At 35.2% G+C, this 14,916-nt stretch overlaps 1 protein-coding gene across 11 annotated transcripts in view; it reads left to right on the top strand.

The window, feature by feature from the left end:
• Positions 1-14,916, top strand: part of LOC100876992 (uncharacterized) — a 514,205-nt gene that overhangs the window by 348,473 nt on the left and 150,816 nt on the right. For all 11 annotated transcript variants that reach the window (XR_013039710.1, XR_013039711.1, XM_076536597.1 and 8 more), the window contains one exon: positions 5,286-5,395. Coding sequence is in view for 9 of the 11 variants with exons in the window: in XM_076536597.1 (XP_076392712.1) it covers positions 5,286-5,395 (110 nt within the window). In the remaining 2 variants the exon portion in view is untranslated. The remainder of the gene's footprint in view (positions 1-5,285; positions 5,396-14,916) is intronic.

The raw sequence follows: 14,916 nt of genomic DNA on the forward strand, positions 1-14,916 counted from the left end.
TCTTGATTGACACACCTTTTTCGACAAAATTGTGTTATATTATTTGGAGATGCACGATAATTGAAGTTATAAATTAAAACGAATGTTAATTAACATAAAATGAAACTGATACGAGTCGAAAGGAGGCAGTGGGGGATTTTAATTAACTTTTATGAAATTAATGATTGCGATCATCGATTGCGGACGGGGGATTTTATATTAGAGATGAAAATATTTTGACGTTTGGGAGGAGATTTTGATACTGAATTATGCTTTTTATGTATGGAATGGGAGTGAAATTTTGGGGTTTGTGAATTTGGGGATTTAGATATTTGGGAGAGCTAAGTGTTGGGAGACATTTGATTTTTTTAATTTTAAATTTGGAAATTTGGGAATTTAGGAATTTAGAAATTTAGAAATTTGGGCATTTAAAAATTTGGGAATTTAGAAAATTGGGAATTTAAGAATTTGGGAATTAGAGAATTTTTGAATTAAAGAGTTTTGGAATTTGAGAATTTTGGAACTTGAGAAGTTTGGAATTTAAAAATTTGGGAATTTAAGAATTTGGGAATTAGAGAATTTTTGAATTAAAGAGTTTTGGAATTTGAGAATTTTGGAACTTGAGAAGTTTGGAATTTGAGAATTTTGGAATTTGAGAATTTTGTAATTTGAGAATTATGGAATTTGAGAATTATGGATTTTGAGAATTTTGGAATTTGAAAATTTAGGAATTTGAGAATTTTGGAATTTGAGAATCTTGGAATTTGAGAATTTTGGAATTTGAGAATCTTGGAATTTGAGAATCTTGGAATTTGACAATTTTGGAATTCGAGAATTTTGGAATTTGAGAATTTTGGAATTTGAGAATTTTGGAATTTGAGAATTTTGGAATTTGAGAATTTAGAAATTTCAAAATGTAAAAATTTCAAAATTTTAAAAATTGCGTATAAAGCCAGAAGAAGAGTAAATATATAGACGAATATTGTTGGTACAAAAATATCGATAAACCGTGGTTTCATCTGCTTTCATCAAATGATTGAAATACGAAGATGATACTTAAGTGATATCTTAATTAACTGAAGTTGGTAAATGAATTGTTTGCGTCATAATTGAAGGAGATTAAAACTCGAGAAAATTTATCAACTGTTTGATTAATTGCAGTTCTGGGCAGCTACTGTTCAAATATACTGCTAGGAGCCAATTAAGAAAGCGATTAATTATCTTCACTTTTAAAAGAAGCATGTATCCAATCTTCTTGAATTAATAATTTCCATATTGTTTACGTAGAATTTCTAGAGACATCTCTGTTTGTATAAAACATTATTGTAATTTTTATATAAATTAAACAAAATTTGTGTAGTCTAAGGTTAGTGAAATTTAAAATTAAAAGTACCTAAATTGTTATTACTAAAATTATACGAAAATTACTGAAATCATGATAGAATTGTTAAAATTGAAATTTCTGAAATTATATCAAAATCATTCAAATTGTAATTACTCAAATTTATATTAAAATTATTAAAATTGTAATGACTCAAATAATTATAAATAAATATAAATAATTATAAATGTAAGTAATTTTACTAATCATTTAAGTATCATAATTGCAGTCTAAAATAATATCATGCATCGTAATCTAACCTCGATCGTCATAACATAACCTAAAAAATACGATACTTGCACAATATTACAAAAAATATATATTATAACTTTTACGTCTCAATGAAATTTCATATCGATACCGTGAGATATGCCGTTGGTCATTATCATAAAATGAATGATATATTAAAATATTTAATACGAATATGAAGTTACAATATCCACATGTAATCATAATACAACCTAACCTAAATTTTGACCGTATTTCTTAATATAATTAAAAAGAGTTGTATTATCGTATAATTAAAAAGACTCGTATTATCGTATAATTAATAATCCTTGTGTTATATCAAGAATTTCCTCAAAGAAATTTTCTCATAACCAGTTATTTTCTTAAGGAAAATTATAATCTCAGCATTGATCTATTGAAGAACATCGATAACAGTGAATTAAGCATGATAAGTCGCAGGATATTTATTTCGATGCTGTTTGATTGATAACGTGAAGCCGCCGATGGCGAACGTTAACGATTCCCTCCATCTTCCTGCGATATATATTCCGGGCTCCGTTGACAAAAAGTTCAACTATCTATTGCCCGACTTGCCCCCGATTCTCGATTTTGCGCCATTGACTCGGAAGCTTCGTATCCATTACCTCTGCTCGGAACGTTAGTCAGACTTTTTGTTGGCATAAACGCCAACTAACTTCGGATTGTTTCTTACGGTTAGGTTGGCGCGGTGCACGGGTGTCGGTTCGTTGGTTCATAATATTCCGATAGAATTTGCGAACGGACAGTACGAAAAAATGAAGTGAACTATCGACTTGCTAATTGGGACGCTTAAAGATTTTTGATTATTTGAATTTATAAATTTTTGGATTGCTGACCTTCCACATTTTGGAAATTCGGAATTTTTGAAATTTCGATTTTTTGGATTTGTGAATTTTTGAATTCTCGAACTTTGGATTCTTGAATTTTTGGATTTTTGAATTTTTGAATTCTTGAATTTTTGGATTCTTAAATTTTTGGCTTCTTGAATCTCAAATTCTTGAATTTCTGAATGTCTGGATTCTTGAATTTTTTGATTCCTAAATTTTTGAATTCTTGAATTTTTGAATTCTGAAATTCTTGAATTCTCAAATTTTTAAATTCTTCAATCATCCAATTATCCAATTAATCAATTCAAATCAATTATTCAATTCAATTATTCAATTCAGTTATTCAATTCAGTTATTCAATTCAGTTATTCACTTCAGTTATTCACTTCAGTTATTCAATTCAGTTATTCAATTCAGTTATTCAAATCAGTTATTCAAATTAGTTATTCAAATCAGTTATTCAAATCAGTTATTCAATTCAATTATTCAATTCAATTATTCAATTCGGTTAGTCAATTCACTTATTCAGTTTAATTATTCAATTGAGTTATTCAATTCAATAATTCAATTCAATAATTCAGTTCAATTATTCAATTCAATAATTCAATTCAATTTTTCAATTCAATTATTCAATTCAGTTATTCAGTTCAATTATTCAATTCAGTTGTTCAATTCAATTATTTAATTGCTGAATTCCTGTTTCAAATTTAATGGATTAAAAATTTCATTAGCTCCACAAACTATTACAAGTACTTCATTCAAAAGCAGTACGTTATCTCACAATTAAAACATTGCATAATCTCCTTCTCCATATCCCAATTTTTAAATTCACTTATCGCACTATACCGCGCATATCGATTTTTTCAATTAAGCATACACGAACCTACCAGTTAATTAATTACACCGTTTCGTTGGTAATGTAACGCGGCATGTTTGCGGAACGTATAATTATAGCGAAAAAAAAGCGGAAGTACGCGAAAAAGCTGCAGGAACATTGATATTCGCAAGTATCGCGAAAATGAAACACGTAGCAAAACGTACAAAGGATGAGCTGACAGAAAACTCCTTTGCGCGAGAGCCGAGTTAAAAATGCGAGAGGAGAATTGAATGCCAAACGTCAAATACAATTGTCGGTTTGATTTCACAAAGCGAGATTATTGATCAAAGCTGCCACGGAACAAAAGACCATCCGGCGCCGCGTATTGTCCCGCTATGTTAATTAATTTAATTAGCGACGAAACGCGGATTAAATCAAGGCACCAGTCTTTACGAGGGAACACGGCTTTCGGTCGCGTTTTCCGAATTAGCGAAATTTTCGCTCGGAATAAGGGAAAATGTTCAGCCGATGTCCAAAATGTCCACATTGATGTAGTAATTACCGTTCCCGGCATAATGAGAAAGAAATATTGATTCATTCGATGGGTTTCGACTCTATTCTGAACGTACTACTTTCTGTTACTGTTGATATGTAAATACGTTTCATGAGATTTTCTCAAAATACGTACATACAACAATTTTGATATTAGTATTAACGTACTTTCAGTAAATTAAAAACTATTGAGAGTAAATGGGAGAATAAGACACAGGAGATATAATTTTTGTGTTTAATTTTAGTATTACAGCGTGATATAACAATCTCGTGTTATTGGCTGCCCGATAAATGTCCGTCATGTCTCCTCTCAGGGAGAGCCTGCCTCCAGAGCCCCTATATTGGGTATTTATCGAGTTACCATTGAATACAGGATTATATCATTGACTGTACTTTAAACATATTTCTATATCTACAGTAATTCGAATCAACAAAAGTATTACAGTATGAATTAAAAAATATTATTTCTTGTTATTGACTGCTCGATAAATAACCGTCGCAAGGGACGGCCTACCTTCGAAGTACCCAATACTCAATATAGTTAATACTCAATATACTGAGTATTTATTGAGTGGACATTACAGTATAAAATAAACGACACCAATAATTAGCTGCTCAGTAAATGTCCATTTTGCAACAGCTTCCGTCAAAGCCCCAAAACCGTGTATTTATCGAGCACTCTACGCAAAACTTTGGTACGAAAGCAGGTTGTTTTTCTTCCACCATGCTTTAAACGTCATCGAAGGTTATACCCAAGGTAATTCGAGTCGCAGGCGAAAGAAAGTCTCCGTCAAGCTAAAACAGGGTAGACACTTTTTCTCGTCGAGCGACAGTAACAAGCGATGCTGAAGGCTGTAGCGAGTGACGAGCGTGTAGATCGTTTCTCGAGGTCTCGATCGATGTTGACGACCATCCAATCGACCATTAACTATATCCTACGCGGATCGCAAAAAGGGCAATCAATCTTCCATAAGTCGAGGCCTCCCCTTCTTCCCTCGTCGCGCGAAGAAATCGAGGCGTGTTCGAGCTTTCTCGAGCGGAATCTCGCACGGTGTCGCAAGAAATCGACTCGATCGAGAATCTCGAAACATCGGACTGCCGATCGACGAAAGACGAGTACGTGTTTCTTGCTCGATCTGCGGTTGTCTCGATTTATCAGCGGGCTCGATGGGGTTAGCCGCGAAACGTGACGAACGCTTTGTAACGTTCGCTCCTCACAAGGTGATCTCTGGACAGAAATATACCTGTCTTTTTCATGTGACTGCTAATTTCTCGATAGTATCTCGATAATTTCTCGAAGTGTCAAGACATAAGACGGAGTTATTTTTTTACTTTGAGTTCATGCGCCAACTAATGGGTTGACATCGGTACATTGTTCGTTTTAATTTCGCGTTTGCGAAGCGCCTTCTTGTGGCGAGTGAATGTGAATGTTTTTTTTGATGGGTGGTTTTTTGGTTTGCAGGTAGCAGCGAAGAGTCGAGACCTGGTGGCGGGGATCCTGGAAAGTTGGGAGTGAGGAAACCAAGACCGAAGGCTTCGTCGCCCAACCGACAGGGACCACAGCAATGCCAGGTATGGAAACTATACGTGCACATATTTGCTTCTTGGTTTTAACGCTCCATGTAACGGGCTGCGAACAGGAACAGTTGGTACTAATATCGATCGGTTTGTTAAGGGTGCTACATCCCCTTTACGTTGCTCTGTATAATTGGTGTAACTGGAGTCAGGTTAGGGTAGGCGCACGAGGACTCTCAACAATCATTTTTGATAAAAAATAATTTTTAGCAATATGACTTCGAAATATCAGATCCTAGATTTGTAAATTAAACTTTCTCACTCTCCACATCTTAATATTATCAAATTTTTAAACCCTGCAGACTTTAAATTAAAAAGTTTCTAAATCTCCGAAGGTCCACATTTCAAATTTAAAAAATTGCTTAATGTCCAAATAAACCCTTAATCTCCAAAGCCCCTAAATAAATCTCCACACAAGCAAATTGAATAAAAATAAACCGCAATGACCTTCATCGAAGTCATAAAACTTGGCAAAAAATTTGAGGTATGGATCTATAAAATCGCAAACGAAGCTAGAAGCATAAAATAGGTAGGAGAAGAACGTTAAATCTGTTCATAAATTGTAAGTATATCTCGTGAGTGTAGTATTCATGCACACGTGAGCGTGGAACAATTAGGTCAAACGTTCAAGGCCACTCCTGCCGCTATACCGTTCATTTTGTTAACGGCATTCGATACGATTGATGTAGTCAATTTGCGAACAATATCGAGAGAAATACGCGAACGAGATCTCTAACCAATTGAACTCTGTCTATTAGCCTAAAATTCAATCGATCTGTCTAACAATAGCTATTCTTCAGCAAGTATTAATTAATCCGTGGTAATATATATTGCAGCGTATAAATTGAATAGAAGGTCATACGTGCTCTATCAGACAAAATTATTCGCTGATTGTTAAACGTATCCGGTGTTATGAGGACGTGGATCAAACGATGGATTTGTTATAATGGTACAAAATTTAGAATATTTGTATTTGACTGATATAATTATCATGAAATTTTAGATTAGGTTATATATTCTTGTTTAGGTATATTTCACGATCTAATGACAAAAGTCATCACCTTCACATATACATGTAGGGAGGTAGAGATGTAGATGGCTAGGGACATGCGATGTATGAATGTAGGTGTCTAGGGGCATTGCAATGTATGAATATAGGAGTCTAGCGATATTACATGTTTGATACATATTAGGGATATAAAGATGTAGGTAGCTAGGGACATTGCAATGTATGATACATATTAGGGATATAGAGATGTAGGTAGCTAGGGACATTGCAATGTGTGATACATATTAGGGATATAGAGATGTAGGTAGCTAGGGACATTGCAATGTATGATACATATTAGGGATATAGAGATGTAGATAGCGGGGGACATTGCAATGTATGAATGTAGGTATCTAGGGACATATGATGCATAAATGAAAGTATTTAGGGATCAAATAATACAGGAATCTAGGGATGTAGGAATTTAGTAATGTAGTAAGCTAATAATATGGGGATCTAGTAATATAGGAATATAGAAATCTAAGAATCTAGGGCTTTAGGTAGTATAGCAACATGGGATTCTACATATTTAATAATATTAAGGAACTAGAAATTTAGGGATTTAGTATTATAGAAATATAAAGATTTAGGACTCTAGAGATATAGTTATATAGAAATATAGGATCCCATAGGTTTCTAATTTTAAGGGACTAAGGATTTAAAAATATAAGAATCTAGGAATCTAAAAATGTAGAAATTTAGGGATTTGTGGATTTAGAGATCTAGGGATCTAGGGATTTAAAAATCTTGAGATCTAGGAATTTAGAAATGTAGAAATCTAGGGATTTGTGGATTTAGAAACCTAGAGATCTAGGGATTTAAAAATATAGGAATCTAAGGATTTAGAAATGTAGGGATCTAGAGATATAGAAATCTAGGTATCTAGGGTTTTAGAAATCCAGGGATATAGGGATATAGAAATCTAGGAATCTAGGAATCTAGGAATCTAGGAATCTAGGAATCTAGGAATCTAGGAATCTAGGAATCTAGGAATTTAGAAATTTAGGTATCTAGGGATTCAGGAATCCTTGAATTTAAGGTTCTAATAATATAGAAATGCAGAAATTTAAGAATTTTTGAATTTAGGAATTTAGGAATTTAGGAATTTAGGAATTTAGGAATTTAGGAATTTAGGAATTTAGGAATTTAGGAATTTAGGAATCTAGGGATTTAAGGCTCTATGATTTAGGGAATCTAAAAATCTAAGAATTTTGAAATTTAGTAATAAAGCAATATTGAAATCCAGTAATCTGAAATTCTAAAAATGTACAAATCCATAAATTTGTAAAATCTAGGAATTTATAAATCCAGTGATCTAGTGATAAACCCCAAACTATTACATAACCTAACCTCACTCCATACATAAAACGAAAACATATTAATAAAATAAATTCCCTAAACAAAAAAAGGTCCAAAAGATGAAAAACATTTTTTTCAAAAAAAAAAAAAAAGTTAGCATATGCAGATGCAACTTAGTAAGATAGAGCACGTGGCACGCGTGACCCATATCGGCCGAAAACGTTGGCGTGTGTCTACGCTCGAGCTTCCCTATCGACACACCGTGCTGTTTATGCAGCCGAGCTTGCAACGACCAAAGCTGGGCGCGCGTCCTGCACACGTGTACACACGTACGGCCATTCCACCAACAACCGAGACAGTGTGTTACGTGAAAAGCTGTTGAATATTCAGATCGCGCGATCCTCCAACGGCCATGAGGAACACGCCGCCTAGTTGAGTAACACACGAACGCAATATCTCTTGGTTCGTATGCAAGCACAACGATTGCGTCCGAGACCTCTTAAAGGAAGTTAGCTTTTTCTTTCGTTCAGTTTCAACCCTTTTATCATTCTATCTATAACTATAGGCTGTCATTATAGGCATTATGACAAACTATTGGCCTGTTGTTTAGTGTTCAATTATAGGCCATTGATGAATGCATTGTAAGTTTGAAATAGTTTGATGGAAGTGTGGTCATCCATTGACATTTTAAGGACATTTTAAGGACACCTTCTCGTACCAATTATTTATCAGATGCGTCAGTCAAGACTATTCAGAACGACAACATTAAAACGAATAAAGAAAATTAAAATGTTCCAAGTATTTTATATTTAGAACATTTTCGGTCAACAAACGTTTAACATTTTGCTTCAAAATTCAAGTTGAAGAGTATTCAAAATTTGAGTAAGTTACGTCACATTTGAGCTGCAAGTCACGAGTGCGTTTGTATTAGGGTAGTTATTGGTGCCTGGTGGATTTGACAGTAGATCTAAATTCCTACATCTCCAAATTTCTACATTTCCACATCCCTAATTCTCACATTCCCTAATTTCCACACTCTCTAATTCTCACATTCCTAAATTCCCACATTTTCAAATTCTCACATTCTCAAATCTCTACATCCCCAAATCACCACATCTCCAAATCTCTACATTTCCACATCCCTAATTCTCCAAATACTTATTGTCACATCTCTAATTTCCATATTCCCTAATTCTCACATTCCCTAATTTCCACACTCCCTAATTCTCACATTCCCAAATTCCCACATTTTCAAATTCTTACATTCTCAAATTCCCACATTTTCAAATTCTCACATTCCCAAATCTCCACATCCCCAAATCTCCACATCCCCAAATCACCACATCCCCAAATTTCTACCTTCCCAAATTCCTACATCCTCAATTTCCAAAATTTCAAAATTCTGAAGTCCCTACATCCCCAAATATTTAAACTCCCAAATTTACAAATCTCCAAATTCCTACATTACTACGCCCCCAAACCTTTACATTCTTAACTCCCTAAATTACCAAATTCCAAAATCCCCAAATCCCTATATCTCCACCCCTCAAATACCGAAAATTCTCAAACCCTCCAAACCTCTCTAAAATGTCTAAATTTCGAAATAAAAAAATGTCTAAAATTCGAAATAAACAAATTGTTCCATCACTCCAAATTCCACACTATTCGGAATTACGGTCTAGAGATTCATCTCGAAGGATGATCTGTCTTCGTCGTTCGTTATCTCCGTGTTATCTCCGCAGCGAGGTAGTCGGGAAACGAAGAGCCGCGAATTACGGTCCGCCTTGTTACGTAATTAAATGATGGCCTGGCCGACTTGTTGACAAGCCCCGTCGATGTATCGAGTTAGCAACGAATTAAGCTCATCCTCCACGGTTCGATTATAGCTCGGATATCGGCACGATCCACCAAGGAGGAGCAACCTCGAGAAGTGGCCGTGCCCTCGTCGAGACGTCGACCGTTCGTAATTTTACGGGAAATTAATAGTTACTCGTTACACAGGGATCCTGAAAACTGACAACTTGATCACGACCCTTTACTTATCCGTAAATTATCGGCTTCCCCGTTCGATACTTTTAATTGACAAGCACGCTTTCAAGTATTTTCAAATATTCCAACGTTAACTGCTTCAAATTCTTTCTACCCTTTTTTAGTCGATAGTTGACGAGTTTCAAAAGACCACTTCGAACACTGAACTTTTCAGTGGCTCTTCTGTCTCTGAAGTAATTAAATTTTCAGTTAATTTCATCGATTTTCTCCGGGCTTTAAGATCGACTTACGGAGATGTGTTTCGATGATATTTGGGTTAATTGTGAAATTGTGTCATTTTTGGTGGGAAATGTGCATTGTTTATGCGTTGGGGGTTTGTGCTGTTTGGTGTGGTACGGAAGTTTTTCGGAATGTGAGAATATGAAAATGTGGGAATTTGGGAATGTGAGAATTAGGGAATGTGGGAATTTGGGAATGTGAGAATTAGGGAATATGAGAATTAGGGTATGTGGGAATTTGGGAATGTGAGAATTTGGGGATATGGGAATTTGGGGATGCAAGAATTTGGAAAGGTAGAAATTTGGGGATATAGGGATTTGGGGATGTGGTGATTTGGGGACGTGGAGATTAGGGAATGTGGGAATTTGGGAATGTGAGAATTAGGGAATGTGAGAATTAGGGTATGTGGGAATTTGGGAATGTGAGAATTTGGGGATATGGAAATTTGGGGATGCAAGGATTTGGGAAGGTAGAAATTTGGGGATATAGGGATTTGGGGATGTGGTGATTTGGGGATGTGGGAATTTGGGGATGCAAGGATTTGGGAAGGTAGAAATTTGGGGATATAGGGATTTGGGGATGTGGTAATTTGGGGACGTGAGGATTAGGGAATGTGGGAATTAGAGGGTGTGGGAATTAGGGAATGTGGGAATTAGGGAATGTGGGAATTTGGGAATGTGGGAATTTGAGAATATGGGAATTTGGGAATGTGGGAATTTGGAAATATGAGAATTTGGTAATGTGGAAATTTGGAAACATGAGAATTTGAGAATTTAAAAATTTGAAAATTTGAGAATTTGAGGCGTTCAGAATTTGAGAGTTAATGGATTTAGAAATTTGGAAGTTTGCAAAATTGAGAATTGAGACCTTGTGAATTTGGAAATTTGAAAATTCTGTGGCTAAAAACTTTAATTATTCAGAAATTAAAAATTTCTAAAATTCTAAAATGTGAAGCTTTCAAACTTATTAAACTTGAAAATCCAAAAATTCCTATACCCATAAATTCCAGCTTCCAAAGCATCATTGCTCTCATATTAATTTCCTACTTCAAGTATCAAAAACCCCAAAACCACAAAAATTTCCAAAATATCCAAACCTTGTAAACTACAAAATCTAATTCCAACGAAATAATCGTAAGACCACAGTAGCGACTAGAAGCCGTTTACGATGTTATCGTATTCGGCAGGGGGTCGTTGCGTGTGCATAGGTGTGCCGTAGCGAAAGCAGAACGGAAATCCGGAAACGTAAAGGAGCTGGTAGAAGGAATGCCATCAGATTTCACCTCGTTCAATCAGTTTGTGCCGGCATTGTGGGATACGTGTTCCTCCTCTTTGAGATTACCACGAATCGACCACCGACACCCGTTACATCTGGCAGCCCGTAAAAGGGATCGATGCAATCGCTCGAATTATCTCGAACGTTCCTTGCCTTGTGATCTTTGTGCAGCGTGCTCGAAGGTCCGTTGCCACATTGTCCCTCGACAATGGACACCGGGGTTACGACAGTATCGCGCCGCGACAATTTATATGGTTTCCGACGCAAAGGGACAGCTAATCGCGCAACGTATCACCCTGTGAAACATGAGAAACCGTAATATTACGAGTCAAGCTTTTCGGGTATAATGTTAGATTTACCGGTGACGACTCACGAGCTGGTGCATGAAACTCAGGTGTTTAGAAGAACTACATTTTCCAAATTTAATTTCGGGAATTTCTCAAATTCGTAAATCTCGATATCCTTATATCTCTACATGCACAAATTTCTATATTTTTAAGTTTCTATATGAAATAAGAATAAGCAATGTTTAACCTTGATTAGAGGAGAAAGATCCCTAAAAGGATTTTAGGCAACGGTGTTATGTTTGCTTACGAGTCACGAGTCTTTTTCAGAATATTTTACAGCTGTCACTTAATGTATCGCAAATTATAGATTCTAGAGAAAAATGTTTGAGACAAACAATGTAGCTTATAGAAAGCTCTACAAAGAAGGTCATATGCATTTTTAACGTAAACCTATTAGTGTGCCTGTTATGATCCTCAAAAGGATTTTGGGAACGGTGTCACATTAAGTTCCAAGAATATTTTACCTCTTCAGAATATTTTACAGTTGTTACTAAATATATCTTAAAATATCGATTTCAGAGAAAACTGTTTGAGACAAAAGATGTAGCTCATAAAAAGCTCTACAAAGAAGGTTATATGCATTTTTCATCTAAACCTATTAGTTTGCCTGCTATGATCTGAAATGTCTCTGTCTTATGAGGATCTACACTGGAATACCAGTTGTGTCGATTTTGATGAAGGTTGGTGTTAAAATTAGAAAAAATTGCAAATGTTAAACTAATATATAATAAAATTTCCTATGGATAACTAACAATTTCAACTCCTATTAATAGCAATCACCAATTTTTGTCCTACAAAATGAAATTAGAAAAAATTGCAAATGTTTAACTAATATATGTCCTAAATAAAATACCTAAATTCACATATGAAACACAAGTGGTTTTAATTTGATATTTTAATCGCCTCTCAAGAAATGAGTCACTAAAGCGTTTAAAACGCTGCAGATTATGAATGGTAGCGTGACCCACTTTTTTTACCATACACGTGGTTAGTAGTAGTAGTAATCATAGTAAAAAAAGAAACGCTGATTCAGCGTCTCTGTCATTGACCACTGTAGTGACGTCATGCTTGGATTAGGTCAGTGACGTAATACGAGCGAGAGGTACATGTATAATCGATCGAGCGAGGAAGCGATAGTACCGTATTTAAAATCATGTTACGATTGACGATATCTGGGAACGAGATAGGGTATCAATCTGCAATGTGTGTTAGTTTAACAAGAGGAACGTTCTAATATTGTTGTGATTACATTTTAGGTAACTGTGTATTAAGTTCATGTTCGTTTGCGTGTAAATTGAATTTATAGGGGATCTTTTTTACTTGGTACTTCTTAGATTTTGGTGGGTATTATTGGAAAGTGTGGAGAAAGATGATGGTATTGATGTTAGGGGTTGTAGAGTTGTATTTTGAGTTTGGGGAAATAGGAAAGAGGATGTAGTATGATAGGGGGTTGTTTATTTGATTAGTAATTAGGGAGAATTAGAAGGTATTGAGAATTTTGGAATTTGAGAATTTGGGAATTTGGGAATTTGGGAATTTGGGAATTTGGGAATTTTGGAATTAGAGAATCTTGGAATTTGAGAATTTTGGAATTTGAGAATTTTGGAATTTGAGAATTTTGGAATTTGAGAATCATGGAATTTGAGAATTTTGGGATTTGAAAATTTGGGAATTTGAGAAATTGGGAATTTAAGAATTTGGGAATTTGAGAATTTTGGAATTTGAGAATTTTGGAACTTGAGAATTTTAGAACTTGAGAATTTTGGAATTTGAGAATCTGGGAATTTGAGAATTTGGGAATTTGAAGATTTTGGAATTTGAAAATCTTGGAATTTGAGAATCTTGTAATTTAAGAACTTTGTAATTTGAGAATCTTGGAATTTGAAAATTTTGGAATTTGAGAAACTTGGAATTTGAGAATTTTGGAATTTTGGAATTTTGGAATTTTGGAATTTTGGAATTTTGGAATTTTGGAATCTTGGAATTTTGGAATTTTGGAATTTTGGAATTTTGGAATTTTGCAATTTGAGAATTTTAATATCTCTAAATGTACCTACGATCCTCCATTTCAAAATTTTCTAAAATCCACCCCTAATACCTCACACATCCAAAAGCACAAAAATATAGAATCAACAATTTTTCAACCGAAAATAATAAAATTTCAATATCCCACTAGAAACCTACAACATCCAACCCCTTTGTGTCTTCCACATACGCCCGTTTCGTTTTATCCCGTTCTTTTTACTATAAATCAAACCTCAAAAAGCAAAAATCCCGTTCTTCGGCTAAAATCAATTTCATCCATAAATGCAAACGTCCGCAACAGAAACAAAAAACCCGGTACCTTAAACAACCCTAAAACATCAGCACCCCATTGTTTGAAAGCGACTAGTCCAGTGTAGCAAGCCCAAAGGGAAAATTCCGAAAACAAAAACGGGACAGAGACGAGAAAATCAATTCACCCCCAAACATCGATGCATCCCTCGTTTCCCTCACGGGAGTTTACCTCGTTAATCCCACCCTCACGGGGAAAAGCAGCCGGTTGATTCATGTTTAAAACGCGTCCGCTCTCTATCCGGTTAACGTTTGTTCCGGCTAACCACGTTCGTCTCGACCAGAGAAAAAGAGAGTTGGGAGAAGAGAAAAAATAAGGGTGAGGGACTTGAAGAGAGCGATGGATTGAGAAGCGAAATAGAGAGGGAGATATTAACTTCTTAGACACGGCTGAACTTTACTGCTTCTCTGTACAGCACAAAAGTACGCGTAAGCACAATGTGTGACAATGCTGTACGCAAGTACATTGGAATGAAGCTTTTCATGATTAAATTATTTTACCAAAGATATAGGTACTTTAACTTTAATAATTTACTTTTTTCGAAAATTCACGAAATATTTCGAAATGTTTCCAATATCGTGTATTAGTGCAAACCATGGTGCCTAAACTGGGCGTTACCTTTTATTCACATGTAATGTACTTTTGTGGATTTGTTAATACTCTTATGAATCGTGGTGAAGGCAAAAAGTGCGAATCGAAACATATGAAAACGATCATTCGATTGAAACGGTGAGTGAGACAGTGGTGAGCCATGGCGCTATGTAATGTACGATGACATTCGCGAAAGCCACTATAGTGGACCGTCGTACAGAGAGGTATCCGCTAGAGCCACTATAATAACGCATCGTGCCTAAGAGGCTAACTTGTAAATTCACTAACCAGCTTTATAGTAATAACAGTACTAACCTATAACTCTGGTATAAACTTTTCAAGAAGGGTTGAATTA

This window comes from Megachile rotundata, chromosome 10 (assembly GCF_050947335.1).
Source record: "Megachile rotundata isolate GNS110a chromosome 10, iyMegRotu1, whole genome shotgun sequence".
Taxonomy (NCBI): domain Eukaryota; kingdom Metazoa; phylum Arthropoda; class Insecta; order Hymenoptera; family Megachilidae; genus Megachile; species Megachile rotundata.